At 45.1% G+C, this 19,381-nt stretch overlaps 1 protein-coding gene across 6 annotated transcripts in view; it reads left to right on the top strand.

The window, feature by feature from the left end:
- The window catches only part of LOC110490023 (zinc finger protein 438), a 103,550-nt gene extending 92,454 nt beyond the window's left edge, over nt 1-11,096 (top strand). For all 6 annotated transcript variants that reach the window (XM_036944310.1, XM_036944309.1, XM_021563107.2 and 3 more), the window contains 2 exons: nt 7,043-8,893; nt 9,088-11,096. In XM_036944310.1, the coding sequence (XP_036800205.1) occupies nt 7,083-8,893; nt 9,088-9,685 (2,409 nt within the window). In that variant the 5' untranslated portion in view covers nt 7,043-7,082 and the 3' untranslated portion in view covers nt 9,686-11,096. The remainder of the gene's footprint in view (nt 1-7,042; nt 8,894-9,087) is intronic.
- Nucleotides 11,097-19,381: the final 8,285 nt, after the last annotated feature.

Raw genomic sequence — 19,381 nt, 5'->3', positions numbered from 1 at the left:
TGTGGTAGTCTTTAATAGTTGATTCTAAGATTTGTATTTGCTTATTTATATGTTTATGCTGTTTGTTATAGAGCCAAACGATGAAATGGCGCTGACAGAGAGGGCTGCCGTACTTCTAGCTCTTAAGAAACTTTGCAGTATTACGTTTTTTATAAGCATTTTGCTATACCCGCAATAACATCTGCTAAACCTGTATGTGACAAATAAGATGTATTTGTAAAAGATCCGCGAAGTGGTTTATGCATCTCTGGTTTGGATAGATAATTCTTTGTGTTGTTTGTTTAGAGTTTTCCAATTTCATTGATTCTTCAATTACATTGAGCTGATTTCTGACGTGCTGTTCCTTTTTTTCTCCCGTAGTTTATTTCTGTATTGCTTTAGTGATTCATCATATGTTTTTGTTTGGATAGGTTTCTCAATTTCTTTCTTATGTTTTTGCATTTTTCATCAAACCAATTGTCATTGTTTTTAATTTTCTTAGATTTGATATGGAATCTCAGAGGGTCAAATACACTGTTTAGGTTTTCTACTGCCAAGTTTACACCTTCACAATTACAGTGAAACCTTTTGTCTAGGCTTTGATGCCTCACGATTGAGCATAGCTATGTTCAAGTAGTGGTGTCAGTGGACTGACTGAACGCTTTAAGAGACTGGGTTGATTTCAGTGACAAAGTAGTCTACACTACTACTGCCAAGATATTAGCTATAGGTGTACCTACCATAGGAGTCCCCTCGAAGCCTGACTATATACATACCCAGCGTCCGACAGAGCTGCAGGAGTTGTGACCCGTTTTTGTTGGTTGTGTTGTCGTAGTTGTGTCTTGGGGGGCATATGGAGGAGGGAATGCTGTCACCTCCATGTAGGTGTTTGTCCCCCTGTGTGCTGAGGGTGACTGGTTCTTGTACTAGTCTGTGGTGACCTAACATGTCCCTGAGCCTGGAAATTGTTGATCTCCCCCTCTAGGATGGAGAAGCTGTTATCGTTAAAGTATGGAGATTCTATTGGGGGGATATATGTAGCACACATGAGGACATTTTTCTCTGTTTAGATAATTTCCTAATTCATTTCTAGCCAGATGTAAAGTTGACTAATTTAATAGAGTGGGTTAGGTCTGCTCTGTGCCAAATTAGCATACCCTCTGAGTCTCTTCCCTGTTTTACACCTGGTAGTTTGGTGTATTGGACTGTCAGCTGTCTGTAACCTAGAGGATAACCAGTGGGTCCGTCTCCTTTTATATCTGGTTTCTTGTAGGATGACAATGTGTGTATTTCCAATTTCTTGATGAAGTCTGGGTTCCTGCTCTTCAGGCCAAAGGCAGATGACCTCTGACATTGTATATTCCAGGAAGAATTAGTTAACGTCTTTGTGTTCCATAGTGTCTAGTATTGTTTTTGTGTGGTTTCGGCCCGGACCGTCACAGTAGGTGTATGTATCAGATGCTCTGCTCACCTCTTAGGTTGCAGGGTGGGGCTTGGGCGGGTGTAAGAGTGGGGATTGGGCCTGTTGCTCTGCTCACGGCCTGGGCATATGTCCTGCTGTCATGTTGAGCTCCTTGCCCCAGGGGCGGGGAGCATGGGGTGGGCAGAAGGGGCATAGGTCTGATATGGGGGGGGGGGGGGGGGGGGGGCGGCGCTATATAGGGTCTGTCTCTCTGTCCTGCTGTTTGAAGTTTCTGTTCTAACTCAATGTGAAGCACCAGGTTTCTTGATGGATTTTTAACTACAAAAAAACCTGAGAAGAAAAAGAAGCCTCTCTCTTTATTCCACGGACTGAGACGAGACAAGCACAGCTCTACCTTGGGCTGTATCGGGGTTTTCGTTTGACTATCAATCCCATTGCAAAATAATGATTTGTATTCATTGATTGAAATACGTTTGCCCGTCATGCTTATCCTTCTATAGGTTAATTTGCATCCAAAAAAATCATTAAATTGGAGCGTGTGCATTTTCATGAATCGTTAATTGTATTTATCGCATAAGCACAGCGTACAGAGACTTTTTATCACTCTGCTGCTTCAGCTTCTCAGCTCATTTTGAACAGTTTGATTTTCAGGATTAAAAAGAGCTATTTTTTTTTTCTCTCTCAAATGGTAATGCCTCCCATTTGCCATTCAAGTGCATGGGCAATGGTAGGCAGGCTATCAGCGCATCACCCACCACTTTGCAATGAGAACTGAAAGCAGTATGCATTTTGAAAACATTGTTTCAAACCTGAATGTTTTACTTCACATTGAGGCATGTCTTACCTTGCTTCAAAGTAGCCTAGGCAAAATCCGACCATAGAAACGTGGAGGCTATTATTTTATAAAGACTTCCTCATATGCCATTGAAACCAGCTCTCCTGTTCTATTGGTTTTCATATCAACTTTCTTTCATCGTCCAGAAGCTGAAGGCACATCTTTAGATTCCCTCTCTTTCTACTTTTCTAAAGATTTTAATCTTCACATGGAAACGCTCTCCTCAGGCGTGCTGTTTAGAGTGGCGCAAATTTCATTTTGGCAGATGTTTTATTGACTGCTTCAATACAGGAGTTGAATGTTTAGTTAAGATTAATTACCATAATCTAAATGTGATTTCTGTCATTCTGAGCACCGTGGGTGGACGACCTAATTGGGTATATTGGTCCGGTAAATTCAAATCTTCCCGGTCACGTTATCCGGCACCCAGTTTTCCTGACGGAAACCCTGGGCTGTATCAACCATCTCAGAGTAGGATTTGGTCTAAAAGGCCAAACTGATCCTAAGTCAGCACTCTTGCTCAGAGACACTCGGCACATGCTGCCCCTGCTTACCGGCTGTCTTGTAGAAATCGATGAAGATGGAATTCTCACAACTCACAACAACATTCATTTCATTCTCCATAATATATTGTACTGTTTGTGGGACAGAGCCATGACCAGTTTGGAGCCAGACAAATTAAGGGCCCAAACCTTAATCTGAACAAAGGCCACAACAGTGGCAGTGCATGACCAATGCTCCTAGACCACAACATTGGACTTGATTTGACCGTTCGTTAACTGGGTTGTCATTACAACCAATTATAGGCCTAAGTTCCCACATGTAAACCAATCAGGGAGACATCAGATCAGCGGTCGGTCAGTGAATTATTTGGGCTACTGGCTGCTCTCTTTGTCTGGCTGTGTCTCAAATGACACCCTTTTCCCTAAATAGTGCACTACTTTTGACCAGGGCTCATAGTGCTCAACATTTTGACCAGGGCTCTGGTCAAAAGTAGTGCACTATTTAGGGAAAAGGGTGCCATTTGGAACATCGCCTATGTCTGTCTGGCTGCAGCATGACCCATTGACCGCTGGATTGTATCCATCCGATCAATCCGGCCTCTTCAGCACATTCCATTCCACACGGATGGATATGTCCGTGAACTGTCCCACCGGTCCGGCCAAAGCAATGCCCTAGACCTACCGTAACCCTGGTGACCTGACTGTTAACGTAAACACCAGACCTCACCTTTCACCTCTTGGCCTTCTGGCTGACGCTGGGAAGGCCTGGCTTGGACGGCATAGCCATAGTTTACTGGTCTCGCTCTATTTCTAACCCCCCCCCCTCCCCTCCCCCCTATACTGCCAGAGAAACCCGTCGTCCGTCCTCAGCCCATCCCTGACCCCTGAACCATTGTAGATTAGAGTGGCTGGCGGTTTGAAGCCTGCACCAGATTAAGTGTCTTTGTTCCTTTGAGGCTTGGGTGAAGACGTCTCTACTGGAAAAGACAGAGAATATGATGTACATGTAGAAAACTCATTAAATACAACACTAGTATATTGAGGTTAATTGAAACAGTATAGACACATTATCACATACAAAGAAATTGATTTCTGCCATATTTGTTTTACGTTTAGAGCCACACTGCTAATACCTATGTCATATGACGTTAGCCTGCCCTGTATTAATGTTGCTCTCCTCCTTGTCTGTGCCAATCAAAATGCTCTCTACTCCAATAACAACAACAATGTAGCTGTCTGATATGAGTCCAGGTTGGGAGGAGCAGTCAGAAATCGTCCTATCCCCTCCTCCTCTCACCCGTTCTCCTCTCTCATCATGCTCTCTCGCTCCAGTTAACCCTACTAGTTTGCCACTGGGCCAACCCTGTGTGTCTCTGCTGCTGCTCCCTGCTGTACTTATATCATGATCATCAGTCGCAGGTGTGTTGGGGTGCCCTAATACGCTACTATACCACCACCCACAATGCAAAATACACCACCCCCTTATACACCACTGTATTACTACCCCCTTGGACTACCATACACTGGGAGAAAGGACAATGGGTTACAGGGGTTTACTACACATTCACTACCTTTCTCTTTGTCAATCTCTTCCTATCTTTTCATTTATTTTGTTCTTGCTTGCTCTCTTTATTTCATCTGCTGTGGAGCTATAATGTGATTGACACTGGGGCCTCAACAACGAGGCCCCTCGCCCCAGAGCAGGTCGACATGTGGCTAAAGGGGGGAGGAGTGAGGGAGGGATGTTGGCATCATCATTATGCAGGTAGGAACGCACATTGAGAGGAGAATCCCTAAACAAGAGAGAGGGAAGCAGGAGGAGGGGCCTGAAGAATGGCAGAGGAGGAGAAGGAACGAGAGAGATACATGATGGACAGAGGAGGGAGAGGGGTGGGGGGGGCTGGTATTTTTTGAAGCCGCGAGGAGCAGGGTGCAAAGCAACAAATAGAAGGCAGAGGAGAGAGATGGCAGTTCTAGGATTTTGATCTGGATCTGGAATTTGTGGTTTAAATACACTCTGACTAGATGACAGGATGTAGCTAGCCTGAGGCTATAGTCTTCAACACCACTCCAGTCCTTCTCTCTGTCTCCTTCCCCACCACTGTACTTCCTGTGGCAGCCCTAGTCTGGGAGGTTATCTGTTGTGTTTTACTGGAGCAGCACACCACCTCTGGAGACTAGGACTGCGTCTCAAATGGCTACTTATGACCAGGGTCCATAGGGCTCTGGTCAAAAGTAGTGCACTATATAAGGACTAGGGGGCCGTTTGGGACACACTCTAGGAGCATAGGTGCAGCTACTCCTCCTCAGTTATAACACACCAGCTGCAGTGCTACACTGCTATCAATTCTCATCAGATCAGACCACTGGACACTTAGTGTCTACTCATTTTTCTCACTCTTTTGTTTTTTCTCTCATCATTCTGTCTTTGTTCTCACCCAGTCTTTCCCGTGAGAAGTCATCAGTCTGACTTAAGCCGACAGCAGCCCCACACGCCGGCCTAACGCTGCCTGTGGTTGGCTGCTTGGCTTCAGCGCGGCTGCATAATACGCTCCCTCCCTTTCTTTCTTCCCTCCCTTTCCCTCTTGGGGTTCAACTGTAAACTCTGAGTTGATGGGAGGAACCTCCTGGGTAGCCTGTCAGTGCCAAACATGCGCGCACACACACACACACACACCATCCATGCCCCCTTCAAGTCTTGGGAGCATTCTAGATATCCTACCGCTGTACTCTCCTCTGTTGATTGAATGCCCAGCCAAATGGCCAAACTCACAGTTGAATTGGAATCAACTGTCCAAACAGAGAGGGAATTATTTCCAGTTGTATGGAGTTAAGATGCTGTGTGGACACTGTATAAATTATCTGCTCTCACACTGAAATACTTCCAGGTTTTGAACAATGTGGGTTTATATCCTTTTCCCCTATTTTTAAAATGAATGCAAGCATTGGTTCAGCCTAAGTCCTTTGAAAGTTGTTAGATTGGATAGGTGTAGCAATGTGCGAGTAGCTACCTTTTATGTACATTTAGATCCTGGTGTTTTTTTCGGAATCTGACAGGTATCATGCACACAACTTGGACACAGGCCCACGATAAGACTAGTATTGGTATTGAAAGTCGGATAAAAAAAAAAAAAAATGTAAATATTAAAATCCTGTCAAAATCACGCTCATTTGAAAAATTCTGCTGTAATCTTTATTTTCAAACACATGTATGTGGATATTTGCTTATTTATTTTAAGCTTCAGTATAGGCCTACACATGCCTACTAGAGTTGATAAAGTAGCTCAGATGAAGTTTATGACCATTCTACTCCTTTTATAAAGTAGTCAATCATTTACCCGGACTCCTCCTTACTCAACCCTTCCTAGGCTTTTCGATGTTCGACATCCACAATGACTGTAAACTGCTGACTTTAAAGCCTAATCCCTGGTGTTGTACTGTGAAATATCATTTGTCGATATGGGGCATTAGGATTTCAGAATGTGGGGCTTTGTGAGTAAGGCTGTTTTAGCCCCACAGCTAGGCTTTACTACTGCTGGTCTAGAGAGAATGGGCAGTGATTAACAGAGGTAATACACACACACAGAGGTAACCCCTCTTGATGTGGTGGTAAAGCTCCTGTCTGTCCTGCCCTTGGGCAGCTTTCACGCTCTACTGACTGATCCTTCCAGGAAGTACAGGGGGTACGAGGGAGGAGGGGGGTACAGGGAGCACCCCGCCGAGCCACAGCGGTAACTAGGCTGCACGATGGGCTCAAATCAAAGGGGGCACTTTGTCTGTGCCTGGGGGTAGTGTGCGTGTGGGGGGGATGTTTGTGTGTGTGTGTGTGCAGGAAGAACCACAGGATAGTAGTCTTCTTGTGGAAGCTTTAGAAATGTTCATGTCAGTGACGGCCTCGGTCTGTCTTTCATCTCAGGATGCATCCCAAATGGGCCCTGGTCAAATGTAGTGCACCCGTATAGGGATTAGGGTGCCATTTCAGATGCTACCTGTGTCTCACATCTCAGACTGTTAACCACTTTGTAACAACACCATTAAGAACACTAAGGTTAACCCTCCTGCTAAGAACATAATAGTTGGGGTCTGGGACCAAAAATATGCCAGGATATGTTGGTATCTCGATCAGTATTGTTGTTGTATTGACAAACAAATGTAAACCTCTATGCCAGATGATGGCATGCAATCAGTAGGGTCTGTGGCCAAAACTTTCTACAATGTTTTGTTGGAATACTTCTTTAACGGCCCTTGTTGTTGTTGGGAATAGCTCTTGAACTTCACTTGTTGTTGTTGTTCTGTTGACAGACTAAGACAGGTCTGGGTCTAGACCTCCATGCCAGGCTAGATGATGAAGAGCCTCCAGTTCAGAAGCATCGCCCCCAAGGCCCCAGCAGCGGTAGTTCCCTCCCCGACCGCCGTCCTGTCCTGCCAGCACCCCTCTGCCCTCCCAGAGGCAGCCTCTACAGCCGTCAGCCCTAAATCCATCCTGGTCCCGGCCCAGAACTATGCCCTGATGCAGGTGGCAGGACAGGAGGGCACCTTCTCTCTAGTGGCCCTGCCGCCCTCCGTATCCCCTCAATCTCCACAGCAACAACAACAGCCGCAGCAACAGACAATCCAGAAGAACCTGAAGCTGCCCATCCCCAGATACCAGCCAATGAGGGCCAAGAGCACCCCGGAGAAGGTCAAATTAGCCACACCCACTGCAGTGACAAACCGGCCACAAAGGTCAAAAAATAAGTTGTCATCGCCGGAACCCAAGGAGGAGCCATCAAAACAGGTCATACTGATCGACTCCACAGCCTCCTCTGAGATCTCAGCCCTCACAGCCCTGCTCCCGGACAACGCTGTGCTCTACTCTGGATCTCCACTGGAGCAAGTAGCAGTGGTGGACACCACCATCAACCACATGTCTACTCCTGCCCCCGGCCCGGGCCCCGTCACCAGCATGCTGCAGAACCTCCAATACCCATCTGGTGGTTTTACTAAAAGGTCCCCAGTCAAACTGCCACAGGAAGAGAGCAACATTAAGGTTGGCATTAGGCCATGCCAACCCAAGCCTGTAGCCCAACAGCCCCATCCACAGCCAGCTAGTAGCAGCATCACTGTCCTCTCTCCAGCCATCTTCAGCAAAGCTGTCCAGATTATACCCTCCCCACCCAAAGGCAAGTTGCCCATCCTGCCCTACTCAAACATAAAAAGCACCCTCATACCAGCCACCAAACTCAACCTCAACGCCATGTCCCCCAAGAAGGCTTTCCCCAGCCAGCCTGGCTTGCCCGGCCTTACCCCGTATCCCTCTGATCCCCAGTCCAAGACCCCAGAGACTGCCGAGGCCCTCTGTCAGAACCACATGCCAAACTCCCTGCTGCAGAGCCAGCCTCAGGCCAAGACCACTGGCACCCTGTCGCTGCTGGGAACGCTTCAGATGCAGAAACCACCGGGCAAGAAGAGGGGGAGGAAGAGGAAGACAATGGAGGATATTCTGGCCTTTGAGGCAAGGAAGAAGAGATCCTTGTCGTTCTTTCGGAGGAGGGTTCCAGATAAGCCTTCTCCTTCGGCTGTCATCTCGCAGCAGAGGGAGGTGGACATCTCTAAGAAGTACCGCAGCATCAGACCCAAGCCTCACCACATGCTGCTGATGGAGACTGTTCCCCAGCTGGTCAGCCTGCCCTCCCTCACCTCCTCTGACAGCCTGGAACCAGAGCTCCTCGTACAGCACCAACTCTCTGCCAAGGCCCTGGAGCCTGGTCCTCGCCAGCCCCAGTCAGCCTCTACCACGCTTCACCTGAGAGGGGGTAGTTCCTCTCAAAGGGTCTACCTGGGTAGTAGCCGGCCCCTCCACCACTGCCCCACCTGCAGCCGCTGCTTCCAGTTCAAACACCACTTGCAGAGCCATATGAACAGCCACACCAACAGTAGGCCTTACGTCTGTCCAGTGTGTCGTAAGGCCTATGCCCATTCCGGCTCGCTCAGCACTCACATGAAGCTGCACCACTCAGAGGGCCGACCACGCCGGACACTTCGCTGTGAGTTCTGTGAGAAGGCTTTTGGCTACGTGGGCGTGTACTTCAGCCATCTGAGGGAGGTGCATAAAGTTATCCTGACTGTGGAGCCATCCATCAGCCAACATGAAGACGACGTGCCTGTGGAGGGGTGACTACCTACATTTTGAGATTATAAATAGTACTTACATACTGATATACTTGTCTCATCAATAGGACTCTTGACTTTTGGTCACTGTGAGTTTGATACATTTCTTAGGATATTGTTAGCTTCTCGCCAATTTTCATAAAACAACAGAGTTCTTCCTTCCATCATGTCTGTCTCCATCTTTTATGTGTCTCCAGGGCGATGTCTCCAGACCAGGGGGACGAGCAGGGCCAGGAGGAGCGCGAGGACCCGGTGGAGCTCCAGATCAAGTGTGGTCGCTGTCAGGCCATCACCCCCACCTTCGCCGACATGAAGCTGCACCTGCTCTACGTGCACGGGGAGGAGGTGCAGGTGCGCCTGCGGGACGGGGCTGGCGGGCTGGGAGGGGCACTCCAAGGGGGCCGGGAGGCCGAGGACGAGCTGGTGAAACACGCTGCGCACTACTGGCGGCAGCTCAATGAGAAGAGGAACCTAGTCCGCTGTGGGAGCTGTGACGAAGAGTTCTTCTCCTTCTCCAAGCTGAAGCGTCATATCCTCTCCCACCACCAGGGGGGGACAGAGGACGGTGGGAATGGAGAGCCGACCGGCTGCTCAGCCCGGGGAGAGAGAGGGGTCCTCGGGCAGGGCTCAGTGTTTAACTGTGTGCTGTGCAGCCAGGTCCTGGACAGTAAGGAGGAAGTGATGGAGCACTGGGCGGTCCACCACCACTGTGAGGAGACCCAGGTACTCTGGGAGGCCCTCAGCTCCTACTCAGGGGACAGGGAGATGGACTTGCCCTCTCACAGCCCACATTAACATGGCACTGGACACGTTTCAGGTTGTTTCCATTGCAGTCACGTTGCACATCTCAGAAGATTGACTTTACTGATTCTTTTTAGCTTCTAATGAAGCGACGGTTCCAAACAGTGCATCAGAAGATTGCTAAAGCATATTAACATGGTTTCCGATCTCCAGGCATTGTGAGAGCTAATAATCGGGGCAGCATGACTGCAATAAAGACAACCTGGAACGCACCGCACTCACTGTCTGTGTCTGTCTGAGCCCATCCTGCACAGTGGGCTGCTCTCAAACACACGCAGTTATTCCATTTCTACACTATCGAGCTGACCCCAAACATACAGTGGGGACATTTTATTTTCACATGGTCCTTTGCGCCACAGTTCCAGCAACTATGGAATGGTGGATGCCTAACCTCCTAACCAGGCCAGTGCAGTACAGTGCAGCTCAGCTCAGTAGTGTGTAAATGGTATTAGGCCGTACAGAGGTCAGTTATAGCACAGGTTAGTTTGTTTGAGAATCCTCTTGATAGATTAGTAATTATTATATGGTATTTTATGGACTGCACTGTTTTTTGTTAGTTCTGATTTTGTGTTTAGGTTTTGAGTTGTGTGTTTTAATATTTTGTTTAATAAAATGGAAAGGATAGGGTTTTTTTGTATTGTGTATTTTATTTTTTTAAATTTTAGATACATTATTGGCCACAGACACAGTGAAACTGTTTGTTAAATGACGTGAGTAATTTGAAAGTACTTTTTGGTTGAAAACTAATTATAGACCTTGTGTCAAACTCATTCAATGTTGGGCCTTGTGTCTGCAGGTTTTAGTTTTTTCCTTCAATTAAGCCCTAATTAGTGACTTTAATTAATCAAGTACACGGGAGGAGCGAAAACCCGCAGCCACTCTGCCCTCAGTGAAATGAGTACGGTAAATGGTATATGAGTACGGTACATGGTATATGAGTACGGTACATGGTATATGTCTAGCTATTTTGACCTAGAGGAAAACCTTCTCAGTACACCAGCACCTGACTGAAACATCTGAGGCCTTCTGAAAATAGATTGAGAACCTTATTTCTGGCTAATAATCAATAAAGGACTCATAAACAGATGATATATTATTATATATATTTGTTTGTGTACTCTGTGGTAATGGAAAGGGTGATTGATTGACTACTGACAAAACTAGCTCAATTTGTTACTATTACATTAAAGACTTTACATAAATGTTGAACTAATGCTGCCAACTATTATTCAGTATAAACCTGTGGAATTGGTGCACTTGAGGTCTGTGTACAACAAAATACAACTGTCTTCAAAAATATAACTTTTTATAGTGCCTTCAGAAAGTATTCATATCCCTTGACTTATTACACATTTTGTTGTTTCAGCCTGAATTCAAAATGGATTAAATATATGTTTGGAGAGCTCCTCGTCTTCATGGTGCCGCTTGCTTGGTGGTTCCCCTTGCTTAGTGGTGTTATTGACTCTGTGTATATATACTGAGATCATGTGACAGCTCATATGACACTTAGATTGCACACAGGTGGACTTTATTTAACTAATTGTGACTTCTGAGGGTAATTGGTTGCACCAGATCTTATTTAGGGGCTTCATAGCAAAGGGGGTGAATACATACAGTTGAAGTCAGTGTACATACATCTTAGCCAAATACATTTAAACTCAGTTTTTCACAATTCCTAACATTTAATCCTAGTAAAAATTCCCGGTCTTAGGTCAGTTAGGATCACCACATTATTTTAAGAATGTGAAATGTCAGAATAATAGTAAAGTGATTTATTTCAGCTCTTATTTCTTTCATCACTTTCCCAGTGGGTCAGAAGTTTACATACACTCAATTAGTATTTGGTACCATGGCCTTTAAATAGTTGAACTTGGTTCAAATGTTCCACAACCTTCCCACAATAAGTTGGGTGAATTTTGGCCCATTCCTCCTGACAGCTGGTGTAACTGAGTCAGGTTTGTAGGCCTCCTTGCTCACACATGCTTTTTCAGTTCTGCCCTCAAAATGTATATGGAATTGAGGTCAGGGCTTTATGATGGCCACTCCAATACCTTGACTTTGTCGTCCTTAAGCCATTTTTCCACAACTTTGGAAGTATGCTTGGGGTCATTGTCCGTTTGGAAGACCCATATGCAACCAAGCTTTAACTTCCTGACTGTTGTCTTGAGATGTTGCTTCAATATATCCACATAATTTTCATGCCTCATGATGCCATCTATTTTGTGAAGGGCACCAGACCCTCCTGCATCAAAGCACCCCCACAACATGATGCTGCCACCCCCGTGCTTCACGGTTGGGATGGTGTTCTTCGGCTTGCAAGCGTCCCCCTTTTTCCTCCAAACATAACAATTCTCCAAGAAGTACGATCTTTGTCCCCATGTGCAGTTGCAAACCGTAGTATGTCTTTGTTATGGCGGTTTTGGAGCAGTGGCTGCTTCCTTCCTGAGTGGCCTTTCAGGTTATGTCGATATAGGACTCGTTTTACTGTGGATATAGATACTTTTGTACCTGTTTACTCCAGCATCTTCACAAAGACCTTTGCTTTTGTTCTAGGATTGATTTGCACTTTTCGCACCATCTCTAGGAGACGGAATGCGTCTCCTTCCTGAGCGTTATGACGGCTGCATGGTCCCATGGTGTTTATACTTGCGTACTATTGTTTGTACAGATGAACGTTGTGCCTCCAGGCGTTTGAAAATTGCTCGCAAGGTTGAACCAGACTTGTGGAGGTCTACAATTTTGGCTGATTTCTTTTGATTTTCTCATGGTGTCAAGCAAAGAGGCACTGAGTTTGAAATACATTCAAAGGTAGACCTCCAATGGACTCATGACATCATTTTCTGGTATTTTCTAAGCTGTTTAAAGACACAGTCAATTTAGTGTATGTAAACTTCTGACCCACTGGAATTGTGAAACAGTGAAATAATATGTAAACAATTGTTTGAAAAATTACTTGTGTCATGCACAAAGTAGATGTCCTAACCGACTTGCCAAAACTATAGTTTGTTAACAAGACATTTTTGGAGTGGTTGATAAACAAGTTTTAATGACTCCAACCTAAGTGTATGTAAACTTCCAACTTCAACTGACTGTATGCACGCACCACTTTTCCATTTTTGTTTTTAATTATTTGCTATTTTTTTAATTTCACGTCACCAATGTGGACTATTTTATGTTTGTCCATTACATGAAATCCAAATAAAAATCAATTTACATTACAGGTTGTAATGAAACAAAATAGGAAAAACGCCAAGGGGGAGGTCAATACATTTGCAAGGCATTGTAACTGACTTGCCTAGTTAAATAAAGGTTAAATAAAGTAATAAATAACTACAATGGTGTCGGTCCATCCTCAAGTTTTCCCATATCACAGCCAATAAACTCCTTAATTGCTTTAGTCACCATTGGCCTCATGGTGAAATCCCTGAGCGGTTCCCTTCCTCTACACCCGTCCAAAGTGTAATTAATGCACTTTATGGAAATGAATATACACACCATCCGAAGTGTAATGCCCAAACGGATATTCCATTAATGCTTTCAAAAACAATGTTAAACACTATTATTGCAAACAGAATCCATGCAACTTATTATGGGACTTGTTGATAAGCACATTTGTACTCCTGAACTTATTTTGGCTTGCCATAACAAATGGGTTGTATACTTATTGACTCGAGACATTTCCACTTTAAATTCTGAATTCATTTCAAAACATAATTCCACTTTGACATTATGGGGTATTGTGTGTAAGCCGCTGACAAAACATCTCCATTTAATCCATTTTAAATTCAGGCTGTAACTCAACAAAATGTGGGAAAAGTCAAAGGGTGTGAATACCTGACTGAAGCAAACTTGTATGTACATTTTCTTAATGCTATGATTGGTCATTGGAAACTGAGCAGAAAAGCTTGTTTTCTCTTCTGTTTGCTTCTTATGATGGGGGATGTTCAATGTTGTGTTTCTTGGTTGGGAGATTGACTTGTAGAGGGATGGTAGATGTGGTTTAAACATTTGTCAGACTGTGTAACCTTTTTCGTATGAAAAGAAATCACATGGTAAGTGAATGTACCTTGAATGTTTTAAAACCCTACCAAATTCTATATATACATATTGAATATAGACTTCTATAGTTAGATTATATATATATATATGTATAGCTATGTATAGATACAGTATATTGAGAATATATATTTGCATAGAATATATAGTGAATATGCTGCTTTGTTCTAATGGAGGAAACTAACTAGAAAGGAATTTGTTTATTATCGTCAAACCGGCAACTTAAGCTGAGCATAGCTCTCCTTGCTTGTGTCTGGCACAGTGTCTTGCAGCACAAACAAATCAATGGTGTGAAAGTAATCACATAGCTAATATGTCTGTTTCACAAAATGGTGACTGTCAAAACTTGCCTGAAAGTGTTTGTGGTCGTAGCTGTTAGTGAACCTGAAAACCTTACCTTTCTCAGAATGATACAAACGTATGCTTTATTGAAGATGACGAGAACTGTGTGATGATATCTAACAAGATAATAAATCAATTCATATTTATTTCCAGTAACAGTATGTTTATCCTGCTCAGGTAACTGTAGAACCAACCCTGTTGTACGTAACAATAAAGTTGGAGGATGAATCCATGTTAGGTTTTCTATTTATTTTCCTTTTATGACTTTTACGCACACACACACACAGTTGGAATGTCTGTGTGCATGCATTAGAAGAGATGCTTGGAAAGGGATTCATTGAGCGACACCGTGTGCAGTCAGCACTGAGCATTAAGGTGTTTGGGGTCTGGGTCGGAGGAGTGTGTGTGTGTGTCTGGACCACGTTAACTAGGGTTGCCAGAGGGGTTATCAAGCACTTACGTTATACCTATCTGTCTGACAGAGGGCATCTTCGTACTGCAACCTCATCCAATCTCCCAGTGATTGAATGAGTGTGTGTTTGGGGGGGGGGGGGGGGGGGGGTAATCTATACTCTTGTTTTTCCAGAAGACCTTCTATTGAGGTTGAGATGTAGAAGAGTAAGAGGTTGTGTGCATGAATGAGATGTGAATCAAAACAGTAATCATATGCCTCCTGATGGATTCATATTTAATGGACGGGAATGATCAAACATCCGTGAAGTTTCTCTCTGTCTACCTCTCCTGCTCTCTTTACTATTCTCCCCTTCGAAGACGAGCCAGGTGGAACTGCAATGGAAACTTGTTTACATCGCAATGGATGGACTGACTTCCTCCAGAGCTGGTTTCTTCTTGGTCCTTCTAATGGAGAAAGGACATTACTCTCTCCATGAACTCGTGTGATACCTTCTCCGTTAGTGCTTTCGTCACTGCCGTGTGGAATGTGGGCCCTCGGCCCTAATTGTTTTAAGAGGAACATGTCCTAGGTTCAAGGGTCAGAGGTGAACTCGGGTATGATTTCAGGTGCTCGGGACAAACCTGACAACATTAATTACACAGAGACCAAAGGCCTAGATTCAATCAGATCAGGCATTAACCGGTGATAGCCGACACCCGCATCGCTGATGTTTTGCCAGTGTCGGAGGTGTGACTGTCAAATCGATGAGCAACTGTTCTTGATCATCGTCATCAATCCACATCCGTCCCACTCGTGTTAGAAGTTCAGAATGAGAAAGTGTAGGCTATATAGAAATAATGACTCTCAAATTGAAAATCATTCAACTAAATCGAGGTATAGATTTAATCTCACATTCCAGTGTTCGAACTTGTAAACAAGGCTGTGTGGGATTTCTTTTTTTTTACCCCCAACTGTGATATCCAATTGGTAGTTACAATCTCATCTCATTGCTCCCCAACTGTTCGAGAGTCATGTGTCTTACAAAACATGACCTTCCACGCTGCTTGCTTAACCCGGAAGCTAGCCGCACCAATGTATCAGAAGAAACACCATCCAACTGACGACCGAAGTCAGCTAGCAAGCGTTCGAGCATGGTGAGCCGAGGAAATCCCCCGGCCAAACTCTAACTTGGACATAGCTGAGCCAATTGTGCGCCGCCCCATCGGGGTCACGGGCCGGCTGTTACACAGCCTGGGATCGAACCAGAGGCTGTAGTGGTTCCTCAGCATTGCCTTAGATCACTGCTACACTCAGGAGGCACATGCGATTTCTCTTAATGTGACTTTGTGCAGCCAATGGCAATGTCCACTTTAGGTATAATGCCAGAAGCCGCTTGTGAATTTGACGGCTCTAATGCAGTTCCACCTCCGAGACCGCCAAAACAACCTCTATGCGGATGTCGGCTAAAGCGGATCTGATTGAATAGAACCCCAAGGTCCAACACATACACGATACAAAACATCCACGTTCACGTCAACCCACGTTTGAAACCGCATTGCAGCTTTACTGTGTAACACTGTCAGTGTTACAACTCAAAATGCTATTAACCCCAATCTACAGACTGTCGCTATCGCCATGGTGAGAGCAGATAAAAAGGAAAGCTCTATAACGCTGTTGGATGCATATTTCTCTTTAATCAGAGTTAACATGTACCACAGCCGTCACACTGACTACCTCGTGTCCCCCACCTCACAGGAGAGCCGCCTCTCATGGGGGAGATCGGTAGGGGGTAAGATCAAAGACATAACTTTCCTTCCCATTCCTAACGGGATCAGTCAGATAGAGTTTACACACACATACACACACACCACTAGAGGTACTGGGGTATGCCTGTTCTTGCTACAATGCCTCAAAGCATTTCAGAAAAGAGAACATGAACTCGAGTGTTTTCGGAAAGTAATGTTGCTCTCTGTGGTGCCCTATTTTGATGTCTCAATTTTAGCACCAACCAGTTGAGTTGGTCTCAGTAGTAAGCTTGGTTAAAAATTGAAGTGGTAATGTGACTCCCTAAACACTACCCAGGGGGTCCTGGTCTAGCAAAGCTGACCTCACTATGGGAGCAGAGGGACTGATTTATGGGCTAGTAAAATGTGACCCGTACTGACCACAGATATCCTGGCCAACACTAAGGTAGAGGGGTCAAACCTGGGGAAAACACCCAACTCTTGAACTGGACAACCCTTCCGTCAACTATTCCTTTTACGCTCTCTCGCTCAAGATCACGGTTTATATAATGGTGGATTATTGCCCTCACATTTGTCTCAAAACGTAATATCTGTGACACACCCATGTGGACGAGCAACGGCTTGGATTTTTGATTGTCTCTGTCATTGATTATCCAACCCAGGTCTTTGGTTTCTTGAAAAGATGTCTCATAACTGTATGTGTACCTCATACACACTGTAAATCACATACATTTATGAAGGCCACTGAGGGGTAACATTTTCCCTCTGCTCTCCTCCACTGCTCTACCCTGCTCTGGGCTGCTCTACCCTGCTCTGGGCTGCTCTACCCTGCTCTGGGCTGCTCTGGGCTGCTCTACCCTGCTCTGGGCTGCTCTACCCTGCTCTGGACTGCTCTACCCTGCTCTGCTCCCGCTTGGTCTTGTCATGTTTCAAAGCTGTCCGGCTCGCTCCTCTCCACACCCTCCCATATTACCCAGCTAATGAGCAGCAGGAGATACCAGGTAAATAATAGATGACGGGTGAAAGGCTGGAGAGAGCGAGAGCAATGGGAAGGCTGGATGGAGAGACAGATGGATGGGGAGGGGAGAGACAGAGAGAGAGAGATGTAGAGAGGGATGGTGTGAGGCTGGTGAGAAAGAAATCAGTCTACCCAGTGTCTAAATGGAGAAAGAGAGAGATGAACACTGGAGGTACATTTAGACCAGTACAGTAGACACTAGTCCTCATCCTGTATGGGGGACACATTACCCCCCTATTGATGGATTGGATGTAAATGAATGAACAGCAAGTGCACACACACATGCGTGCACGCACGCACACACACTGCCTATTCTATGTCACCGAAATAGGAATCCACCAATCCACTAAGGGAATCTCAGTGTACTTTGATCCAGATGGTCAAACTCCTAGTGCATAAGTACACACACACACAGTCAGTATAGGCGCCGTTCACCCCAGAGGGACTTCAACCATCTGCTCAGGGTCCTCAGAGTGAGACACATAACTCAATCTTAGCCCTGATCTGGCACTCACTTAACAGAGAGACTACAATGAGGCTACACAATGGACTACACAGGGGCTACACAATGGACTACACGAGATTACACAGTGGCTATACAAGGGGCTACACGGGAAAAGTTTATATTTCTGTCCAGCGCCATTCCTCCCTCCCTAGCTGTCCCATCCCTTTTCAGTCTCTCGACCACCATTTGTCCGGCTGTATTGAAAGCAGAGGTGACAGAGAGCATGTTTCCCAAGTCAGAGTCAAAAGCGCTCAGGGGGCTCTACGGAGATAACAGGATGCTAATGTCTCTCTGCCTTTAGGGAATAATGTATGCCTGAGTGGTAACCTACATTTACAGAGCAATCTTATAAATAAGGTTAATGAAATGAGCCTGCAGGAGGATGAAGGAACGGACACACGCGCACACACACACACACACACACAGAGTTCTGTCTGCAATGGCACAAAACTAACAAGGTTAGCGAATAGCCATGTTTACCCAGATATGGGTGCATCTGAATCGGTAATATATTTATTAAGGTAGCTACTGTATGGTTGGAGGGGTGTCCCTCTGCCCATCTTCACAATGAATTCAGAAAGTCTTTCTACTTTCGACTTTTTCAAAAATGTATCGCTTTTTTTTCCTCCTCGTTAATCTACACACAATACCCCATAAAGACAAAGCAATAACAGGTTTTTAGAAATGTTTGCACATTCATTTTAAAACTGAAATATCACAGTTACATAAGAATAGTATTCAGAACATTTACCTTTGGCAGCCTTGGGTATGACCTGTATTCGGGGAGTTTCTCCCATTCTTCTCTGCAGATCCTCTCAAGCTCTGTCAGGTTGGGTGGGGACCTTCAGTGCTGCAGAAGTTGTTTGGTACCCTTCCACAGTTCTGTGCCTCGACACAATCCTTTCTCGGAAGTCTACTGACAATTCCTTCGACCTCATGACTTGGTTTTTGCTCTGACGTGCACTGTCAACTGTGGGACCTTACGTGTGCCTCACCAAATCATGTCCAATCAATGTAATTTACCACAGGTGGACTCCAATCAAGTTGTAGAAACATCTCAATGGTGATCAATAGAAACAGGATCCACCTGAGCTCAATTACAAGTCTCATAGCAAAGGGTCTGAATACTTATGTAAATAAGGTATTTCTGTTTAAAGCTTTTAATACCTTTTTTTTATTTAATCCATTTTAAAATAAGGCTGTAACGTAACAAAATGTTGAACAAGTCAAGGGGTCTGGATACTTTCCGAATGCACTGTATGTAAAGTAAGTGTGTGTGTGCGTGTGCGTGTGCGTCTTTGATGGAGGAGCTCTGAGCAGAGTAAACTCCCTCACACACCCATCTTTCCTCTTATCCCTCTAAACCCCCACCTGCAATTAAACAGACAAGCTGGGAAATTCCCCTGGCTGATTTGATAGGTTAATTAGCTCCTACATGAAGTAGGAGATCTAATGTGGTGTCGCTGAATAACGACGGTGATGGCAGGGATAAAGCTGGGAGGAGGAGGAGGTGGGATTCAGTATCATCCATTTATACACTCTCACCGTTTAAATCTGTCATAATTCGTTCTATCAATTTCACTAAGAGAAATGTGTGACAATATAACCATGCAGCTAGATATTAATGGAT

The sequence above is a fragment of the Oncorhynchus mykiss genome, chromosome 15, assembly GCF_013265735.2.
Source record: "Oncorhynchus mykiss isolate Arlee chromosome 15, USDA_OmykA_1.1, whole genome shotgun sequence".
In the NCBI taxonomy this organism is placed as follows: Eukaryota; Metazoa; Chordata; class Actinopteri; order Salmoniformes; family Salmonidae; genus Oncorhynchus; species Oncorhynchus mykiss.
The sequence above is the reverse complement of the archived record's forward strand: the minus strand, read 5'-3'. Positions and strand labels throughout refer to the sequence as shown.